Source organism: Caretta caretta, chromosome 15, assembly GCF_965140235.1.
Source record: "Caretta caretta isolate rCarCar2 chromosome 15, rCarCar1.hap1, whole genome shotgun sequence".
Lineage (NCBI taxonomy): Eukaryota > Metazoa > Chordata > Testudines > Cheloniidae > Caretta > Caretta caretta.
In genome coordinates, this window is record NC_134220.1 from 9,279,430 (window position 1) to 9,301,709 (window position 22,280).

At 53.9% G+C, this 22,280-nt stretch overlaps 1 protein-coding gene across 2 annotated transcripts; it reads right to left on the reverse strand.

Annotated features, from left to right (window-relative positions):
• Window positions 1-125: 125 nt before the first annotated feature.
• Window positions 126-21,597, reverse strand: WSB2 (WD repeat and SOCS box containing 2). 2 transcript variants are annotated; one of them, XM_048821093.2, is made up of 9 exons: window positions 21,439-21,597; window positions 13,200-13,371; window positions 10,511-10,746; window positions 8,432-8,569; window positions 6,968-7,068; window positions 6,124-6,296; window positions 5,373-5,486; window positions 3,976-4,083; window positions 126-2,703 (listed from the first exon to the last, which is right to left on the reverse strand). In XM_048821093.2, the coding sequence occupies exons 1-9, from the start codon at window positions 21,479-21,481 to the stop codon at window positions 2,541-2,543; spliced, it is 1,248 nt and encodes a 415-aa protein (XP_048677050.1). In that variant the 5' UTR covers window positions 21,482-21,597; the 3' UTR covers window positions 126-2,540. The 2 variants fall into 2 exon arrangements, with proteins under 2 accessions (XP_048677050.1, XP_048677051.1); XM_048821094.2 differs by having other exon boundaries at window positions 8,438-8,569; window positions 21,439-21,596.
• Window positions 21,598-22,280: the final 683 nt, after the last annotated feature.

Genomic DNA, 22,280 nt, shown 5'->3' on the forward strand with positions numbered 1-22,280 from the left:
CTTGATTTAATCAATACCCTACATTCTGTAAACTGGCTTTACAGTAGGTGCTTCAGGCCTGCCGTCCTAAATTGCAGCAGGTTAGTGTAGTTACAGCCTAGGAATGACGACATACTAGTAATCAGTTGTAGGAAAGGGAAACATTTATTTTGCCTCTTGAAGTTTGTAAAAACATCTCCGGCTCCTGTGTACATGACGGCAATACTACAGATCGTGGTCAAGTAAAAATTAAGGCCATCTTCAACTTCGTCAATCAGGATGCTCGACTGGGCCCATCTGTGTCCCAGGATGCTCTTTACATACAACGCAGAAGAAATTCACAATCGAAGAGCTGTGAGTGATAGGGTCCAGTCATTCTACTAGCTTAGAGAGCGATGCTCCATGTACCCATGGTGCTGCTGAGGTGGTCAGCTGTGGTACTGAGGTATAACAAGTGGCTGGTTTGTTGAGACTGCTCTTCAGTGCAGATGGGGATTTCACCACCCCTTTCTGCTAGACAGGTTCAGTGCACATATGGGGCTCAGAGTTGCTGGCCAAGATCTATCTTCAAGAAAACTGCTAGTTTAAAGGGACAACGCTCCCTCCCCCCACTACCCTTGCTCCCAGCATTAGAGAAAGGGCTCCTTTTGCTGCTGTGATCTTTTAACGAGCTCTTGTTCAGAACTTGAACACATTGGTTTTAGGTTTGCTGGATCAGACCTAGCTTCACCCAATCTGAGGCGTGCCACTCAAAGGGGGCACTTTCCCCTTTGTTTTACTATTACAGCAGCATGGTGTGGACAGCAGTCTTCCAATTAACCCATACTATCACTTGTGCTCCTTAACAGAAAGTCCAGTGGCACTTAAGGTTTGGGGGTATTTTTGCAAGATTTAAGGATATTAAAAGCTTAGTCTCTTTGGGCTAGATTCCACATTTAATCTTTCTAAAAAGGGGAAGTTGTTAGCCTGTCCTGTCAGTCATGGCCATGTGTTCTGAAGTAGCTTACAGCCCTTCCAGTTGCACAGCAGTATATACGTGGGTAATTATAAAAAGGGGGACTGGAGCAATTATGACAAAGCATGTACTGTTACTGCTGCCAGAAACTAGCCCAAATGAAACAGGTGTATGAGAGATGGCTTCTCTCACACACCCCTCTTTGATACAGTACACATGAGTCATTAGCCCTGCCTGGAAAACTCCCTGGAAATTAGACTCCAAAAAGCAGTACTTTGGCTGGAGAGAAAGTGAACAAGCAGCACAAGAACAGGACAATAGAGCCCTGTCAGCTGCTGTGTCTCTGCCAAGTGTAAGAAGTGACTATAGTGCCAAGAATTCACCATTCTTAAAAACAGGGCCACAGAACATTTACTGGGATAGTACATTGGTGAATTATCCAATGAGACTTGTCAAAATAAGTGAACAAATCAGTTCTGGTAGTTATTGGTTGTTGTTAAATCTGCCCCTTCCCTCCCCCCGACACACACACACATTTGCAAAATTCACAAGTTCATGCTTGGCCTCCCCCATAATGCCAACTAGCCAGGCTCTGCCACAATTAGTGTATGCCAATACAAATTAAAAAGCTGCCCAAAGTTGAAATCATTTTCACAAAACCAGACCAGCAGCTGGCTTGGTGCAGAGCACGTCCTGACCCCCAGTCACTGTCCTTAAGGTGTTCATCTTTCCATTACACACACAGGAGACATCTGCCTTACACCACATAACCAAACCACAAGTACTTGTGTTTCTGCCAAGTGGGCTGATTAAGCCAATTTCATTCTGGCAGCCACACTAGTATTAAGGGGATCTTTCACTCCACGCCAGGCCCCTGCAACTGAACATTTGGGTCTCCCTCAGGGCCGTGTACTTTTGTCACCCAAAAAATGGCTCTAGGAAGAGCATCTCTAACTCTTCAAAAGGGGGAAACAAACCTTTTATTTCGAAGTCTTTGCCCACAACACAGAGACTTGTTCAGGTTCAGCCATCTTGGAACCAGGCCAAAGAAAGTAATAAACATGAAAGCCACTGCCTCATTTAGTAATTCAACTAGGGGACACAGTTTCCCATTCATGAAAGTGCCGGTTTGAGTTTGGATTGCCATACCAGTGAAGGCAGCTTCTCAGAGCCCTCTAGCTTTTAACACACAATGTTCAGCAATTGCACTTGACGTGAAAGCACCGAGAGAGAATTGAAGCTTGTGTTGCTGTTGGCAGGGCCCTTCCGAATCCAACGCCCTGGACAGCCATTGCTTGAATGGATGGATCGCTTGCATAGAACTCTTGCCCCTCCTTGTCTGAGAATTGAGTTCTAACAAATTCAAAGCTCAATCAACTAGCCCACTGCATGTTTTTGCTGGGTTCTCTTATTAAAATAACCTACATGGTCAAAGATACGCCCCAAACAGAGGAACAGAAATCCTTCTTGCACTAGAACCATAGCACATAGTGGGTCTTTGTGACCATTTTATAGCCCCAGCTGCTCCTCCGTTCCAGAACAAAGCTCAGAAGGAAGGAAGCCAGCCACCTCCAGGTTTCTTTGGACCCCATGTACTACACAGGGTTTAAAAGGTCCTGTAGGTGAGGAACTCTTTCATTTTCTTGGGAATGGGTAGTGCTAGCACCTGGTACGTTGTTAGGAAGGTGCGGAGAGCTTTACGGCACAAGTGCTTAAGTGATGAGAGGACCTTGGGGGCACTCCAGAACTGGACATGGCCATCTCTTGTCCTGCAACAAGAGACCAAGGATAAAGGTTAGCATCCACGCAGCTCAGCATCTGAACAAACAGCATATGTGCCCTGACCAGACATGCCAAACCCGGGAGTGGGGGGAAAGCAGAAATTGGGCTTGTTTTTGGCTTAATCCAACTCCCCTCTTGGCTAGGTTTTGGCTTGTAGCAGCTTGCTTTTTTTTTTTTTTTTTAAATCAGCTCCCACTGAGCAGGGGCCAGGGGGGAGAGAGTCAGGGATGTACAGAGGGCCCCCCACAGTCCCAGACTGCATGCCGGGGGGCCAGTCACAGAGTGTTGGGGTTCTTAGGGATTGGCTTGTTTTGAAATGGGATGAGCTTGATTTTTGGCTTATTGTGAAAGTTGGCGACTGTGGCCCTGACCCCGCTCCTGCATGGGGAGGAAAGAAAAAGCTGCCCTCACGGGGCTTTTAGGAAGTGGATAGTCATCAATCACGGACCTCGGGCTTGCAACCTCCTTGCAGATTTTCCTCTCCATGGGAGACCACAGGCTCTCACTCGCACCCCTTTTCCCCACCCCTGACTGGGATGACTTCATGAGAGCCCATCCTGCACACTCCAGAGAAACCTCGCACTCAAGGCCTCTCATGCCTGGTTGAGAAAGCTGGACTGTCACGGTGTGTTCCGGCAGAGGAGAAAGGCTGACTGCAACATCCCAGCTCACTGCTGAACCCTAGAGTCCCGGGGGGGAGGGGGACACACGGACATGGGGGCTGCTAGCTGAGATGGAAGAATAAGGCAGGAACCCAACCAAGCTTGGTGAGTAGGGAATTGGGAGGGAAAACAATGCTCCAAGCACAGGATTTTTCAACATCGCTCTTTCCTGGCACCAAGGTCATGTCCACACTTGGAGCCCTACTCCAGTATAGGAATCGTGTTGTAAAACACCAGCTAGGTGCTAGTGTGGACACAGCTATACCAGCAGCCCTGTGCTTTGTACTGGTATGGTCAAACACCCCCACCCCCCAGGAACAAAGCACCCTCTACTGATAGAAGGGCTGCTCTAGCATCTACGCTCGGACTTCTGCCAGCGCAGCTGTGTCGGTCAGGGGTGTGACGACGGATACAGCTGTGTGCTGGCAGAAGCCTGTAGCGGAGACCGGGCCTGAGGATGCCCACTTTTGAGACAACAGCAGCCATTTCAGGTTAAGGTGGAGTCCCATTCCCCCACCTCCCTCACCCCAAACTTAGCGCAAGCAGAGTGTGCTCTCGGCAGAGCACGTCCCACGGGCTGGCACAGAACATACACACCCTGTGGCAATAAACCCGCCGTGTGGGAAGTAGACACAGCACAGGCCATTGGTCATGGGTGCAAATGCCACTGGAGTTCTTAGTTCCAAATCCCAGATCCTCAGGAGTCTAAAGGAGAGAAAGAGAAGCACGATGATGGCCCTGGAGTTTACAAACCTAAGTGGCACTAGCTACTCCAACTGCATCAGCTAAAATAAATTCTCAGCCGTCAAAGTTAAAATAACCACACACATTTCTAAAGAAAATTTCATCCATAGGCCTCCAAGAAATTTACAAGGCTACTTCAGCTTCACGACTCCACTGTGAGGCAGGCATTATACCCATTTTAGAGGGGCTTAAACTGAGGCAGAGATAAAGAAACTTGGCTCAAGGTCATAAGAACGTAGAAGAGCTGCCATGCTGGGTCAGACCGTGGCCCACCTTGCCCAGTATCTTGACTGTGACCCTGGCCCATAAGTGAACTGGGTGGATGGAAGAGGTTTCCGCTTCTGAGAACTTCCATTTACCTAACCCTTCTCCCAGACAAAAAAAGTAATAGAGATACCAGCACCAGCTGGGACAAAAGGACCAACACACACCACCCTTGCCAGCTTGACCTGGCTCAGACGGTAATCTGGCCGATGATTCAACAGCAGGGTTAGCCCCATCTCCACAGGGACATTCCCAGGGTCACCAACCCCGACATGCAAAAAGAATGGTTCTGTAAAAGCACACAGAACCTTGCAAAGCCCCTTGGGACAAGGAGCTGGGGAGTTTGCCTGTACAGTGGACAGGCACTGGACAAAAAGCAGCAGCAAGAAGTTACAGTCCTGATTTTAGCCCACAACAGGCTCTCGATCTGCAAGGAATCCTCTCTAGGTTCCCCCCCAGATTTCCAAGGCAGCTGACAGCACCAGGGGGGTGGAGGCAGCAGAACTTAATTTGTTGCGAGTCAGGATGCTGTTAGTGCTTCATGGTGTGTAGCCCAACAAGACACCGGTCTTGGGAAGGTGATGGTGGCGACACCCATCAACCCCCCTCTTGGGTAGGGCACTGGCATACACACCTGAGCCAGCGGTTTACCTGCTCATCCAACTTTTAGGCCTTGTCACCATGGCAACCAGGCAGCCATGTCCAAAGAGGAGTTACACACAACTACCTGTGATGGGCAGTCTACAGCCCCCGGCCACTGTGGTGTCAGGACAAACGAACAAGGTCCCAAAGACACATCAAACCAAGACCAGAGTCAAGTCATGCTGCTCTGAAAGCCCCGGCACTGGCAGAAGCAGCCAGCTTCAAAAGGCAGAGGTCCCTGCTGGAAAGCTGAGGACCAGAAGCCGAGAAGAGCTTTGCAGCTCATCTTAACTGCTCTGGCAGAGACCCTGCAGTAGGCAGCCATAAGATACCAAGTCCCTCACCTGTCGTCTGCCACTGTAGCAAGATACAAGCCTTCCGGAGAGAAGCACACGGACCTCAGGGAGCTGGCATGGATGTCACTGCCATAGTCCAATGCCGGGGGCAGCGGCACGTGGCTAAGCAGGAGGGAAAAGGAAGAGCTCACTCACCACGTCCATTTGAGCTACACTGGAGCCCTGGCCCGTACGGCTGCTGGGGGGGGGTGTTGTTGGGGGGATGGACACATGGTAAATCAGAGCTCCTGCCTTCCGAGAGTCCTCGTCACTGGTATTGGAGCACAGTTCACAGGTGTCACTGTGAAACGCATGCCACAGACTGCGTGTCCTTCCATGGCGAGAGCTGTCCAGTCCCCGGGCTGCTCTTTAAAAACTGGGAAGGAAAGTGCCCCAGTGCTGAGCAGTGGGGGGGCTAGGGCTAGGCACTCATCACAGACTCCAATGCACCACGGGGAAAGTGCTGGGGCCATCTCTTCCCTCCCATGCTGTGAGAGCAACACAAAGCAGTAACAGGCAGCCACCTACCCTCGTGTATGGGAAAGCGCCATTCGTTTACCTTCTTCTCCCTCCTGGGGAGGAGCGGCACAGACCGATATGCACAGCAGGGGGAATGCAGCTAGCAGCGTGCAGGAGCCCCTAGGCTAAGTAGCTTCAAATACCGGAGCACCCTCAGACGTGCTCTCCGCCAGCGCTCCCTCTCCCCAATGCCCCTGTGCTCGCTTGATGCCCAGAAAGCTCCCGGGGCCACCCTCCTTACCGAAGCGTTCTCAGCTGCTCCCCTGTGTAGGGGTCCCACATGATCACACAGGTGTCGTAGGAGGCGGTGACCAGCAGAGCAGAGTCGGGGGAGAAGTCGCACGACACCACGCTGCTCTGGTGCCCTTCCAGTTTCCTGATGAGGGTGTAGGAGCGCATGCTCCACAGGAAGGCCTGGGGGGGAGTGCACAGGGGGAGGGTTACAATTTCGGCTCATGGGAGGGGAGCAGCCCCTTGACTGGGAATGCTAGGGAGAGAAGGATCTCTCTTATCGTCCCTCATGGGACATCACCAGCCAAGCGTTCGCTCCTGAGACACCGGGGGGGGGCGGGAGGGGGAATAGGCACTGCTCATGCGGGCATCACCACTCTGATGCACACCAGCTCTCGGCTCAGCCCGCCCCTTCCCCTCATCCCCCATGGGCTGAGCAAGCAGCAGCCCTGGGCGTGAGACACAGCGAAGAGGACGAGGCTTTGGACTCTGTGGGACTCTAGCACCGTGGAGTGGGGGAGGACAGGATACCGCACCTGGGAAAGACAAAGGGCAGATACTGTGAGGGATGGGACAGGGGTACAATGCACAAGGGTGACCCCTGCTGACCAGTCCATGGAACAGAACCACCAGTGCATCAGGGAGAAGGGCTGGGATGGCAGAAGAGCAAGACGGGTAACAATCAGGGGCATAAAAACACAAGGCCGGTCCATTCACAAGAGCTGACCTGAGGGCCAGTACACACCACTAAGCCAGCTTGTCTGCACTACGGAGGAGCAGGTGGGCTCTCTGACAGCTGAACGGGCAAGAAATGAAACCACCCTCCCTCCCCGCCAATAATAGGCAAGACTCACCGATTTCTCTCCAGCCGCAGAGCAGAGCATGCTGCAGTCAGGGGAGATGGAGCAGCAGTACACCCACTGCGTGTGGCCAGACAGCACCTGGACCTGCTTACCTGGGGATGGCAGTAACAGTTTGTGAGAAGAGCCTCCAGTCCAGAGACAGGGAGAGCTGGAGGCTCTACCTCCACCTGCCTACCCTACCTCCACCTGCTCTCTCTGAAGCCAGCCTTCCAAGTAAGGAAGCGGGGTGTCTCAGACTAGATTAGATCCGATAGATTTCCCCGTGCAGACGCTCTCTCTGCTGCATTGGGTTTATTCTCAGGGAGTGTCTACACTGCAATCACGGGTGCGACTGTGGCTTGTGTAGACATACCCAAGCTAGCTTTAATCTAGCTAGCTTGGGTACCGGAGTAGCGGAGCCGCGGCTGCATGGAGCTTGGCACAGGCTAGCCACGCAAGTAATTACCCACGGTTCCAGGGGGGCTGGCACAGCCCGTGCTGAAGCTCTGTTGCTCTGGTACCCATGCTACCTAGAGCGAAGCTAGCTAGCTCGGGCAGGTCTGCTCAAGCCAGACCCACGCCCTGGATTGCAGAGCAGACATGCCCTCAGTCAGCCTCCAGCATTCCTAACATGCTGGGCATCCCTCACCCACGCAGGGGGAAAACAGGAGTTCGCTCCACTTGCCGCTCACTTGTGCTACAGTAACTCAGCGCGTTCGATCCTGGCTCCCTTGAGTCTCCACAGAGTTAGGTTCAAAGTGCTTTCAATGAGCTGGGATCGAACTGCTCAGCGCCTTCATAACGGGGGCGCGGACCTCTGACAGCAAAGTCCTGCTGGCATCCAAGCAGAGCAGAGCCCCTCCTCTGGACGATACCAGTGTAACACAAGGGCTCATAAATAAAGCTAAGAGTTTGCTATGGTTATTTTTAGTAAAAGCCAGGGACAGGGCACGGGTAATGAACAAAAATTCACAGGAGCCTGTGACTTTACAAAAAATAACCGGGGGGGGGGGGGGGGGGGGGCAGGGCTAGGTGGGGGAGAGGAGTGATAGCTAGAGTCCCATGGTGGGGGGATTGACAGGCCGAGCCACCCCACCATGGAGGGGGTACAGCCATGGCTCCAGTGGCTGCAGCCACGGGGTGGGGGGTGTGTGCACAGCACCTGCTCCAGAGCTAGCCGCAGCTGCGGGGCTGGGGCACAAAGTCCAGGCTCCAACCCCAGCCACAGGCGCACGGCCCTGGGAAGCCTTAAGGGGGACGCACGGCCCTCTCTGCAGCCCCGGCCGCAGGGCAGGGCACGCAGCCCCGGCCACAGCCCCCGCCACAAGCCACTGACAGCTGAAGCCAAAGAAGTCACAGAGGTCCGGTAAAGTCACGGAATCCGTGACTGCCGTGACCAAATCGTAGCCTTACTCGTAACGACCTGAGAGTCTGAGGCCCACCACCTGAACACCCCCCGGGGACGTGTGCACTTACTCGTACCATCTCTGCTCAGGTCCCAGATGCGGAGGGTCTTGTCCCGGGATGCAGAGACTAGAATCAGGCTTCCATTGGGAGCGAAGCTCAGGTCCCTCACGACGTCCAGGTGCCCGGAGAGACTGAAAAGCAAGCGCCCTGCAGACACGAGCACACAGCTCAGTACGGTCTCACCATGGGCACAGACACAAGCGTGTCTCGCCTCGCCTGCAGGAACGCAGCCTGCGTTGGACAGACGTGCTCGTCAGGGCAGCTCCAGGGACACACATCCCTCGCTGCCAGCTGCACTTTCCAGCTTCGAGGGCATTGCGAAAGCTGGCGAGGGATGTAGTCTAAAACACAGGGCAGAGTTTCGTTAGCCACCAGCAAACTCCTATTGCTCTAAGGATTATGGACGCAGCCTGTCCCACGCTACCAGGAAGCGAGACGGTGGGCAAAACGTCAAGTTCACAGAACGTCAATGTTACTGGCTACTCCTGTGGGAGAATGGGCCGGAGTCCCAACCTGCCTGTCTCCTCTGCCCCCAGGCCATCCCCACCGGCAGGGAGTGGCCACTGTAGTTCTGATCTGCTGCCCAGAAGGAGAAAGGGCCGTCGTGGTAACAGAGAAGGCAGGCTCAGTGACCCACCCCCCACAGCCATGGCTAGCTCTCCTACTTCCTCACGCAAGCAGAGGCTGGGAGGGAAGGTTTGGAATGGCTGCTGCCAGATGATTTAGAAGCAGCACTGACAGGTTCAAGGGGCACACTGGGCCAGGCCAGGCCAGCTCGGATCGGAGAGGAGCTGCAATGTGAGAATCAGAGCTGGGGAATACTAGGAATCATAGAATCTCAGGGTTGGAAGGGACCTCAGGAGGTCGTCTAGTCCAACCCCCTGCCCAAAGCAGGACCAACACCAACTAAATCATCCCAGCTAGGGCTTTGTCAAGCCTGACCTTAAAAACTTCTAAGAAAGGAGATTCCACCACCTCCCTAGGTAACGCATTCCAGTGCTTCACCACCCTCCTAGTGAAAAAGGTTTTCCTAATATCCAACCTAAACCTCCCCCACTGCAACTTGAGACCATTACTCCTCGTTCTGTCATCTGGTACCACTGAGAACAGTCTAGAGTCTTCCTCTTTGGAACCCCCTTTCAGGTGGCTGAAAGCATCTATCAAATCCCCGCTCATTCTTCTCTTCTGCAGACTAAACAATCCCAGTTCCCTCAGCCTCTCCTCATAAGTCATGTGCTCCAGCCCCCTAATAATTTTTGTTGCCCTCCACTGGATGCTTTTCAATTTTTCCACATCCTTTTTGTAGTGTGGGGCCCAAAACTGGACAAGGTAACTCCAGATGAGGCCTCACTAATGTCGAATAGAGGGGAACGATCACGTCCCTCGAACTGCTGGCAATGCTCCAACTTATACATCCCAAAATACCATTGGCTTTCTTGGCAACAAGGGCACACTGTTGACGCATATCCAGCTTCTCGTCCACTGTAACCCCTAGGTCCTTTTCTGCAGCTCTGCTGCCTACCCACTCGGTCCCTAGTCTGTAGCGGTGCATGGGGTTCTTCCGTCCTAAGTGCAGGACTCTACACTTGTCCTTGTTGAACCTCATCAGATTTCTTTAGGCCCAATCCTCTAATTTATCTAGGTCGCTCTGTATCCTATCCCTACCCTCCAGCATATCTACCACTCCTCCCAGCTTAGTGTCATCTGCAAACTTGCTGAGGGTGCAGTCCATGCCATCCTCCAGATCATTAATGAAGATATTGAACAAAACTGGCCTCAGGACCGACCCTTGGGGCACTCCACTTGATACCAGCTGCCAACTAGACATGGAGCCATTATCACTACCCATTGAGCCCGATGATCTAGCCAGCTTTCTATCCACCTTATAGTCCAACATGCTCAGGGGCCCAGAAAAGCTCCATGGGTGGTGGAGAAGGGGGAGAGGCAGGCAGAGACTGTCTAGCCCCCTCCGGGATACAGAGAGTGCAGGGCTACTGCAGGACGAAGTGATGCCCCTATCCTTCTCCTCAGGAGCTGGATTAATCCAACAGATTTAAGCCACCCCAACCCCCCCCCACACACACTCACCTGTTTGCACCTCCCAGACTTTAATCTGCCCGTCATTGAGTCCCGTGGCAAGGATCAGACAGGACCGACCCGGAGCCGGCAGGCCGTCCCGCTCCTTATCGCCATACGGAGGCCAGGAGCTGAAGGCCAGCCCCCACACAATCTGGCCACATTCCAGCGTCTTCTCCTTCGCGCCCCCTCCGCCTTTCACGTCGGCTTTGACGCCACGGTTCTTGCGTTCAGAGGCTTTGCAACTTCTGCAGAGAGCAGAGGATTGTCGGGTCATACAGCAGCTGCAGGTGCTGCCTCGTCCTCCCCCACCCACCCTAATTCACTCTAGGGGAACTAGAGCCTACTGCACGCGGCTAGGTAGGCGTGGCTCGGGGGCTGTGTCTGCACCGGGGATTTCAGCTAGCGGTGGCCAGACTCAGGAGCAAGCTCCCTAGTGTAGGCAGGTGAAGACACAATTCAAACCAGTGTCGTTTGCCCTGTCTGAAACCAGAGGAAGCTGTCTGGTCAAACCAGGGCTTTGTCTGTGTGTCTGGCCCTAGGTGGAGCTGATCCTCTAGAAGGCCTCAGCAGAGCTGATTACAGACAAGCTTTGACAACTCGGACCACTCCAGCACAGCTGCTTTTACAGTTCAAAGCATGTCGCTGCTTACTCTTCTAAAATTCTTGTCCTATCCGGATCTACTCGCTCTCCCCAAACAAACCAGCCACGGGGCTGCCTTCCTGCCCGTAACAGGGGCACATAGCTCAGCTTGGGGTCATTAACTTGGTTCCTTAACTTAGCAGGTGCATAGGACAGCTGAATGAAAGCCATACGGGAAGAGGAAGGATGGGCCAGGGATTCACTGGCCTGGGACTCAGGAGACCTGCATTCAGTTTCCTGCTCTGCCGCAGACTCCATGTGATCTTGGGTGAGTCACTTAGCCTGTGTACCTCAGTTGCCCATCTGCAGCAGGGGACAATAGCACTGCCCTGCCACACAGGTGAGGTGCGGTGCTCAGGTACTACGGGAATGGGGGCCAGACAAGTACCATGGGTAGAGAGGTGCCCTTGCCAGGCCGTCAGTGTAGGGAGGGGTGCCAACTTGAAACCAGATCTCCCAGCACCTCCTGTATGTTGCTACTTCACCCTAAGACCCTTCAAATGTCAAGGAAGGAATCCTCCTTCTCAAGCTTTGGTTCACTCCCCCACACCCTGACTTCCCACCCCAAGTGAAGTTCCCATGTCCCGGTTTGCCTACGAGTCAGTGGAGCCAGCAACGCAGAACTGAACTGCCCCTCTCTTCTCTCCCAGGAGGCTGCAACAGCCCCGATAAAAGGGCAAGGACCACCCACCCAGGGACACACCTCAGGGATTTTACCTCCTTACGCAATCAGTTCTCCAGTCTATGTATTCGTAGAACTCAGTGCATAGAAAGCTGCTTTTCAACCAAACAGCTTGAAGCACCATCTCCTGTGTTAAGTGACTAACCCTACCACTTTGATAATGGAGTGGGGATTTTCCAGTGAAGCATGATTAGTGAAGTGTCTGGAACTGTCCACATATTACATAACATATTTTGGGGGATTTTCAAGACCCACCATGCCCATGTAACCCTTTGTAACACTGAAACAAACATGAAAAATGAAGGACTCACCCACCCCCTGATGCATTACATAATTCATGGACAGCCCCTTTACAGTGAAATCTGACCATTCAAGGGACTGACAAAAACAGACTGCTTAATGCAGGTAGTTTTCCAGCACAGGGGGAGGGAGGGAAACTGAGGCATGTGGTCTCTGAAGACAGGATGGCTGCCTCGCTGAGGTGATCTCTTGCAAAGGTTTCATTCTCCAATTAAAAAAAGCCAAAACCAAGCAAGTTAACCCATAAAAGGGATGAGGTTTCATAGCTGCAGGCTCAGGGGAGCATTTCCTTTGCAGAAGATTTGGTGACATGTTACCAGAAGAATGCACAGAGCAATGCCAGTTAACAAGACAGCAAGCTCCCAGGGTGGTCTGATAGTGAGAGGGAGGCATGCAGGAAGGTTTCAGAGTAACAGCAGTGTTATCCTGTATTCGCAAAAAGAAAAGGAGTACTTGTGGCACCTTGGTTAGTCTCTAAAGTGCCACAAGTACTCCTTTTCTTGCATGCAGGAAGGTTAAACTGGTGTGGTGGTGATAGGGAATCCCTTGGCTTTTGACTGCCCCGTTAGCGCTCCCAAGCTTACCTATCACTTTATCTGTAATCTCAGCCTCGGTGGCTAGTCCTGCAAACGCCACATGCTCCGTCTAGCGGAGCTGGTTCTGACGCAGCAGGGTGAACAGGAATCCTTCACTGCTCCAGCTGGGTGTTCTCCTGGGAGCTTATGGTGCGGAGATCTTTAAGAGAGTCCTGTAACATGGCTCAGCAGAGCTCTCTGAGGGGCCCTAACAGCACCCAGACTCAGCTGTTACAGCACCTATTAGGGGGCACCTAGACTCCCTTGATGGCTGGTTTATGGGAGGACACTGCTAACCCCACGGATCAATTCACCCGGGAGGGATGGACCCTGATGCTGCAGGAGCTATGGGAGGCCTCGTTTAATCTCCAGTCCTTCGCCTTCCTTAACCCCTGCTTGCTGAGCCCTGAGGGACGCTGAGCGAGAGGGCTACAGAAGAGCAGCCAATGGACTCTAGCAGGAGAGACGCCCTCCCTCTCTGAGCCACCGCAGGGTACTTACAGTTCAGCTTCCTCCAATGGCCAAGGGATGAGCTTGACTATACAGTGACCCTGAGACCAGGCAAACCAGGTGCCGTCTGGGGAAAACGCAACGCTCCACGTCTCACAGCTCGCCTTCCAGTCATATTGCTGGGGTCGCCCTGGCTTCAGCTCTGCCAGCAGGAGAGGCTCGTCTGGGGAACAAGATGGCACGGTTACTCACAGAGCATGCGACAGGGCTAACCATCCACCCAAGACCACGCACACGTGTGGGGATGGCAGCGTTGCCAAGCCGAGGATAGGCAGCAATCATGAGGCCGTGCAAGCAACAGCATAGTCTAGTGGCTGGAGTATGGGGACTGGGCTTCCCAAATTCTAGCCCCAGCTCTGACATTCCCTCTGCAAGCTTAGGGAGAGTCACTTCGGGCCCTGTCCTGCTCCCACTGAATTCAGCAGGGCAGCATTGGGCCCACCAGACCACATTTTCAAGACATAGAATCATAGAATATCAGGGTTGGAAGGGACCTCAGGAGGTCATCTAGTCCAACCCCCTGCTCAAAGCAGGACCGATCCCCAACTAAATCAACATTAAGGACCAGCTGAAGATGTCAATGTATTTTGATAAAAAGCAGCCCCCGTGAAAGCTCCCACAGCAGAGTATCATGCATAGGCTGATGTATAGGGCACCAGCCTGCGAGGCAGGAGACCCGAGTTCTATTCCCAGTGCTACTGTGTGGCCTTCAGCAAGTCACCCCAGGCCAGATTTGTGAAGATATTCAGGTGTGGAATGCTTTGAGGGCTCTGGGTGATGAGCTCTGTAATTATTTAACTACTAACTGGCTCAGTCTCCTACTAGCAACCGCTCTACTGCCGGGCTCTGGTTGCTGTTCTGCTTTAGCGCTCCCAAGATTTGCCACTTTAGACGTTAAACACCACATATCCGACTCTCGCGGCTAGTCCAGCTAGAGACTGGAACTGCCAATGTCACAGGCTCCTCTTCAGAAGCTTCAAGAATCCCTGTTTGAATCTGAGACCTATAGCTTTGCGTAAAATGGCCTTGTTACCCATGGCTAGAATCAACCCAGCGAGCTCCCTTGGAGGGAGGTCTCACGGTCCAAGGTGGGCTCTTCAGATTGGACACATGGGCCTATATCTCCCCTCCCCGCAACACAATCTCTCAGCCCCTCATTGAGCTCAGTTACAGCGTACAGAAGAGGTCATCCTTACCAATGAACAGCGTACTTTTACCATACCAGAAGTACACATTAGGAGCTTTTCATAAGGGCACCGGGAGGCAATTCAGCTGGTTAGGTCACATCGCATCCCATTAAACCGGCCACCTGCTGCATCGCTGCTTTTTAAACAACAGATTCCCCTTACGTTCGTGTAAAATTTACCGTCACTGAACTAGACCAACCTACTGCCTAGAGTCCTGCAACAAACAGTAGAACCTCAGAGTTACAAACACCAGAGTTACAACTGACCAGTCAACCACACACCTCCTCTGGAGCCAGAAGTTCGCAATCAGGCAGCAGCAGAGAGACCCCAAAAAAGCAAAGACAGTACAGTACTGTGTTAAATGTAAACTAATAAAAAAATAAAAGGGAACGTTTAAAAAAGATTTGAGACGGTAAGGAAACTGTCTCTGGGCTTGTTTCATTTAAATTAAGATGGTGAAAGGCAGCATTTTTCTTCTGCACAGTAAAGTTTCAAAGCTGGATTAAGTCAATGTTCAGTAATAAACTTTTGAAAGAACCACCGTAACGTTTTGTTCAGAGGTCGGAACATTTCAGAGTTACGAACAACCTCCATTCCCGAGGGGTTCGTAACTCTGCAGTTCTACAGTACTTTAAGCCCGAAACAGAATGAGGCCCTTGCTCCAAAGCAGCCTTGACGCGGAAAACTTTCCTGGCCAGCCACTGCGCCAAGCTGAGCAATGGTTTTGTAACATGGACAAACACCCTCCAGGTGTTAGGCTGACACCACATGACTCATTCTCCCCTGTGAGCTAAACTACATTTGAAACCAGAACTCTGGGACGAGACACAAGAGTGTATTTGCCAGAAGAAGCTCGCAATGCGCGACCGGGGATGGATCACTTGATGATTACCTGTTCTGTTCATTCCCTTTGGGGCACCTAGAATCATAGAATAACAGAGTTGGAAGGGACCTCTGGAGGCCATCTAGTCTAACCCCCTGCCCAGAGCAGGACCAATCCCAACTAAATCATCCCAGCCAGGGCTTTGTCAAGCCTGACCTTAAAAACTTCTAAGATAGGGGATTCCACCACCTACCTAGGTAACGCATTCCAGTGTTTCACCACCCTCTTAGTGAAAAAGTTTTTCCTAATATCCAACCTAAACCTCCCCCACTGCAACTTGAGACCATTACTCCTTGTCCTGTCATCTGCTATCATTGAGAATAGTCTAGATCCATCCTCTTTGGATCCACCTTTCAGGTAGTTAAAAGCAGCTATCAAATCCCCCCCCTCATTCTTCTCGTCCGTAGACTAAACAATCCCAGTTCCCTCAGCCCCTCCTCGTAACTCATGTGTTCCAGACCCCTAATCATTTTTGTTGCCCTTCGCTGGACTCGCTCCAATTTCTCCACATCATTCTTGTAGTGGGGGGCCCAAAACTGGACACAGTGCTCCAGATGAGGCCTCACCAATGTCGAATAGAGGGCAACGATCATGTCCCTCGATCTGCTGGCAATGCCCCTACTTATACACCCCAAAATGCCATTGGCTTTCTTGGCAACAAGGGCACACTGTTGACTCATATCCAGCTTCTCGTCCACTGTCACCCCTAGGTCCTTCTCTGCAGAACTGCTGCCTAGCCATTCGGTCCCTAGTCTGTAGCGGTGCATTGGATTCTTCCGTCCCAAGTGCAGGACTCTGCACTTGTCCTTGTTGAACCTCATCAGATTTCTTTTGGCCCAATCCTCCAATTTGTCTAGGTCCCTCTGTATCCTATCCCTACCCTCCAGCGTATCTACCACTCCTCCCAGTTTAGTGTCATCCGCAAACTTGCTGAGGGTGCAATCCACACCATCCTCCAGATCATTAATGAAGATATTGAACAAAACCGGCCCCAGGACCGACCCTTGGGGCACTCCGCTAGACACCGGCTGCCAACTAGACATGGAGCCATTGATCACTACCCGTTGAGCCCGACAATCTAGCCAACTTTCTACCCACCTTGTAGTGCATCCATCCAGCCCATACTTCTTTAACTTGCTGGCAAGAATACTGTGGGAGACCATGTCAAAAGCTTTGCTAAAGTCGAGGAATAACACGTCCACTGCTTTCCCTTCATCCACAGAACCTGGTATTGGCCACTACAGGAAGACAGGATACTGGGCTAGATGGACCATTGGTCTGACCCAGTATGGCCGTTCTTATGTTCTTCTTAAACCACTGCACGACCTAGCCTTCCAAATAGGAGTATAAACACTGGATCTGCTTGGGACAGCAAACCCCAAGTCTTAGCAATCTAGGCAGCCAGGAACCATGACTCCAACCTTCCTGTATGCTAACCTTTGCTCAGGTGAATAAGACTTCAAAGTACATTAATATCAATGGAGCATTAGCCCAGCAGAATGCTGGAAACTACCTTATGCTAAATGGCATCAAAACCCAGGATGAAAGAAGACTGCAGTAGTGCAATGATACAGGCCTAGAGGATTAGCAGAGGAGGCTAAAGCCAAGGCTGAGCATAGGAATGGAGACATGTACTCACTGCTAGTCCACTTCCAGGCCTCTGAGCACAGGCTGCCAGTCACAGGGCTTTTCTGAGGTAGCCACCAAATTCGTTTTCACTTGTAACCCAGTTCAGGATTTGAACCCAGCTCTCCAGAAACTACGCTAGGGCACTAACCCACAGCAATGCTGGTGTCCAGTTTTGCACTGCAAGGGATTTGGAAAGTGACCTGCTAAGGGAAAAGGGCGGGGGGGGGGGGGGGGCTAGCAGGGGGACTGTGCCCTTTTTTGATACTTTGCAATGAGGGAGAGTTCCTCAGTGAATCTTGGATTGTTGATTTCAGGAAGAGCTGAAAAAAAATCAGAAGGGAGCCCTCTCCATTCCATTCTCATCTTTATCCCAAACCGGAACAGCTATTGGCCCAGCACTACCGCACTCAGTGAGACTGGATGTCAGTGCCTCGGACACCAGACTAGGAGACCAGGTTTCTAGTCCCACTCTGTCACAGACTCACTCTGACCTTGAGCAAATCACGTCGCCTCTGTGCCTCAGTTTCCCCCAACTGCAAAACGGGGATATCACCACTTACTTTGGGAATCTGGGAGAGGTGACAATTCATTGAACCTTACAATGCAGTTTGAGAACCTTGGATGGAAGATGCTACCAGAGCGCACTGTACAATAATCACACTGGCAATGCCCCAAAACTAATGTAGTATGTTACTTTCCAATTCGGTTTTGACTGGCAGCGTGACAGTAGTTTATATGTAAATAGCACCTCTCATCCCAATTGATTCCAGAGCCTTTTAGAAACTTCAAACCCAGACCACCACTGAAATGCAGCCACCTCTAGGGTGGCAACAGATATACGCCACATTGCACAACCGGGGAGAGGAAACTCCAGGCCAAAACAGCAGTGCAAGCCACTACTCTTACCAAAGGAACCCCGGGACATAATCAGTATGTAGAACAGGAAACATCTTGGTTGAGACCCTCAAGCCATCATGACCATTTGCAATTTTCCCCAGTATTAGATTTCAGAGAATGGGTGTGAAAGATACATTCGGAAAAAATGTACAGCTTAATAAACAATTGCAACAGGGACAGAGAAGTTGTGCACTTTAATATGGCTTTTCCATAACACGCCGGTCATACACACACAGAAAAATCTAATACCAACAAATGGATACAGTATAGTTACTGATTTGTAGCAGGAGATTGGTAGGTTTTAAATACAAACTGTATATTGATAAAATACCAGTGTCTGACATTGACCATGAAGTTACATTTCACCCCTCAAAAAGTGAAGGTAAATGCCTGCTGTAACATATGATGTAAGAATAGGGCTACCCATTTATAAGCATAAAGATTATCTATTCCCTTTTCTCCCCCTCCCCATTGCAACCCCAGCAACAGCTACCCCTGAGAGAGGCTTTCCTACGTCAGCAGAATGAATGGAGAGGTCTCCTAAGGGCCATCTACGCTAGGAAATTCACCTATTACTGAAAATGCTTTTCATCCAGCCTCTGCTCCTTTGTGAAATGTTTTTTCTCTGGTCTACATTAGCCTTTAAACCATTTTCAACACCTTCCATGACTGACAACCATTGTCAGCGTGGGTTCGGTTTCCTAGTGAAGACATGTCCGCTCAAAAGCAGGAGATTGCTGCAGGTACAGCCACTGTGTATTGAATGATTTATTGCCGTGATTATCTCTGCAACCATCACGCACATCCTCATGGCAACACGGCTTTGAACAGAACCATTTACACACAGTAGGCCTGGTTTTCTGCAGTGTGGCGTCAACGGGAGATATATGGGTTATCAGCATTCCTGAAAATCGCCCCCACAGCAGCACAGTCTGGGACTCCTGGCCCAGAGCGCACAGCCCTGGTGCAAGGAGCAGGGGCTGTGGGATCATTTCCCTGGCTGTGGGATGGAAATAAGACCGCCACATGCAGCACTGCAATTGCAACACTTGTTGTTTCTCTGGACAGAAAAACGCCCCCCTGTAGACGGCATGGACTCAGCGGGACACTGCTGAAGACCTATTCCGAAGTGTGCAGCCAGTCCTTAAACCCAACCCTCATTGAACGCCTGGGACACCTGCTGCGTGTAGATACAAGGTGTTCCCAGCCATCGTTTCCTGAAATGCTTTTTTTTTTTTTTCTTTTCTTCCTCTTAAGGCAGACGGAGCCTTGCTGAGGAGCCAGCACACATCAAGCCCTGTGCACCCAGCTAACAACACAATTTAAGTGACCTGAGAGTAACCACATCCAGAAAAACCCCCAAAATACCCCTCTCTCTGGAAAGGCTTTACCTGCTGTTGTTTCAGGTAACCCCGAGGCCGCTGCACCTGACAGAGAAAGATTCTTCTCCATGGTGCCTTAAACGGCTCTCAGCCTTCAGTCCCTTCTCCCCCAAGCTCGGTTTGTTTGGGTCTTTCACACAGCAACAGGGGCAAGAAACCCTGAAACCGAGGACCAAGTGGCTGTACAGCCACTAAGCTTGGCAGAGGACTCAGCTGGGTAATGCATCTTAGACAGATCTTCTGAAATTGACTTGGGAGCGTCCCTCGAAAATCCGCCCCCATGTGCACCAAACAAGAGCAGGTGAAGCCCCCCCACGCCAAGAGCCACACTGAGGTGACCCCACCCCCACTGCTGTCCCCCCCGGACAGGTTCACGCAGCTTCTCAGCACCGTAGGGAGAAGGCACAGTGCTGCCTGCCCCAGGACACAGGGTGCAGAGGAAGCAGAGATCCACCCGGACGCAGGGAGAGCTGCCAAGGGGGCTTTTGGGGGCGAGGACTCTGCTGTCCGTGCTGCACTGCTGGGGGCTGGGGTAGGATCGCGCTTGGCAGGAAGGAGGACACTTTAGCTACCCCCAAATCCATCAGGGCTCCTGGGCATAGCAGGCAGGCTGTTTGTGAGGCCAGGCCGGTACTGCTCCACTCCACTTCCCCCAGGACCCCAGGTCACCTGCCTCCCTCCCGCAGCTGCCTCCTGCTCTTCACATTACTGCCCCCCAACACCCTGTGTGCCCCCCTCCCTTTTCTCCGCCACACACTCCCCTTGCCAGTACTCCCTCCCCCGTCCCCCACAGCACCCCATCCACACACCCCCACCTGCGCCCCCTCTGTCCCATCTGCACCCCCTCCAAACACTTCCCCATCCCCCACAGCATGCCCCATCCAAACACCCCCATCTGTGCCCCCTCTCCCTGCCCATTCTGCACCCCCTCCAACCTCCCCGTCCCCCACAGCACTCCCCATCCACACCCCCACCTGTGCCCCCTCTCTACCCCATCTGCACCCCCTCCAAACACTTCCCCTGTCCCCCACAGCACGCCCCATCCAAACACCCCCATCTGCACCCCCTCCCTGCCCATTCTGCACCCTCTCCAACCTTCCTGTCCCCCACAGCACCCCCATCCACACCCCCCATCCGCGCCCCTCTCCCTGCCCATTCTGCACCCCCTCCAGCCTCCCCCATCCCCCACAGCACCCCCATCCGCGCCCCTCTCCCTGCCCATTCTGCACCCCCTCCAGCCTCCCCCCGTCCCCCACAGCACCCCCCATCCGCACCCCTCTCCCTGCCCATTCTGCACCCCCTCCAGCCTCCCCCCGTCCCCCACAGCACCCCCCATCCGCACCCCTCTCCCTGCCCATTCTGCACCCCCTCCAGCCTCCCCCGTCCCCCACAGCACCCCCATCCGCACCCCTCTCCCTGCCCATTCTGCACCCCCTCCAACCTCCCCGTCCCCCACAGCACCCCCCATCCGCACCCCTCTCCCTGCCCATTCTGCACCCCCTCCAACCTCCCCGTCCCCCACAGCACCCCCCATCCGCACCCCTCTCCCTGCCCATTCTGCACCCCCTCCAACCTCCCCGTCCCCCACAGCACCCCCCATCTGCGCCCCTCTCCCTGCCCATTCTGCACCCCCTCCAACCTCCCCGTCCCCCACAGCACCCCCCATCCGCACCCCTCTCCCTGCCCATTCTGCACCCCCTCCAACCTCCCCGTCCCCCACAGCACCCCCCATCCGCACCCCTCTCCCTGCCCATTCTGCACCCCCTCCAGCCTCCCCCGTCCCCCACAGCACCCCCATCCGCACCCCTCTCCCTGCCCATTCTGCACCCCCTCCAGCCTCCCCGTCCCCCACAGCACCCCCGTCCACACCCCCCTCCCCACCCATTCTGCACCCCCTCCAGCCTCCCCCGTCCCCCACAGCACCCCCATCCGCACCCCTCTCCCTGCCCATTCTGCACCCCCTCCAACCTCCCCGTCCCCCACAGCACCCCCATCCGCACCCCTCTCCCTGCCCATTCTGCACCCCCTCCAACCTCCCCGTCCCCCACAGCACCCCCATCCGCGCCCCTCTCCCTGCCCATTCTGCACCCCCTCCAACCTCCCCGTCCCCCACAGCACCCCCAATCCGCACAGCGGGGGGGCTGAGAGCCATTGAACCAAACTGCAAACCCTGGATATGACGGAAACCACTTCCAGCCCCAGCCCCGGGCCCCCCCCTCCGCCCCGCCCCGCCCCGCCCGGGCCCCCCTCACCTTCCGCCTCCTGCGCCGCGGTGCCTCCGGGCGGCGCCTCCATGTGTGCGCGGGCGGGCGGGGGGCAGGGGCGCCCCGGGGAGAGCCGAGAGGGGAGCCCGGGGCCGTCGGCGGGGCCGGGCCCATTGAGCGCGGGGGGCCGGGGCCGGCCGGAGGGAGCCGGAGGCGCCGCCCGGCCGCGCTCAGCTGCTTCCCGTCACATGGCCGCGGGGGGCGGCGGCGGCGGCGGAGCCAGGCCCGGATCGCGGCGCTCGGGGCGGCCCGGGGGCGGGGACGCCTGGGGCCGGGCCCCGCCGCCGGAGCCGGGCGCTGCAGCCCCAGCGGGGACCCCGGTTCTGCTGGCGCGTCCCCGGGGGTCTGTAGCCGAGAGGGGGCCTGTGCTCGAGCAGCGCTTCTCAGTCCGGGGGCCCCGTGAGCCGGTTTCAGGGGGGCCGCCCCGCGGGGCCAGCATGGGACTCGCCGGGGCCCCAAAGCCCAACCACATGGGGCCGAAGCCTGAGCCTTGCAGGGGCCCCGAGGCCGTGCCCTGCTTGCTGGCCCCTAACGCCCTAACTTTCGGCTGCCGAAAGCCAGTTCCTGTGGCACGGGGGGGCCGGGGCGTTTTTATCGCATGTTGGGGGGGTCTCAGGAGGAAAAAGGTGGCGAACCCCTGGCATAAGGCACCTTTACACTTGCTGGCACGCTGGGGTTGCACTGGTCTCCCTGTTAACGGGGGAGCCACATCCCTCACCCGCACAGTTACACCAGTACAGAGCGGTGTAGCCCGGGCCTTAGGGTGCCAGGAGAGATTTTAAAACTCTGCACCCATTCAGTGCACTTCCCCACCCGCCACAAACTGACGC

Coding starts and splice junctions, on each gene's coding strand:
- WSB2 (XM_048821093.2), bottom strand. CDS start 21,481: ATGGAGGCGCCGCCCGGAGGCACCGCGGCGCAGGAGGCGGAAG. Junction 6,297..6,967: donor CTGCGGCTGGAGAGAAATCG/GTGAGTCTTGCC, acceptor ACTCCCCCCCAG/GCCTTCCTGTGGAGCATGCG. Junction 2,704..3,975: donor GGCGGGTTTATTGCCACAGG/GTGTGTATGTTC, acceptor CTCTTGTTGCAG/GACAAGAGATGGCCATGTCC.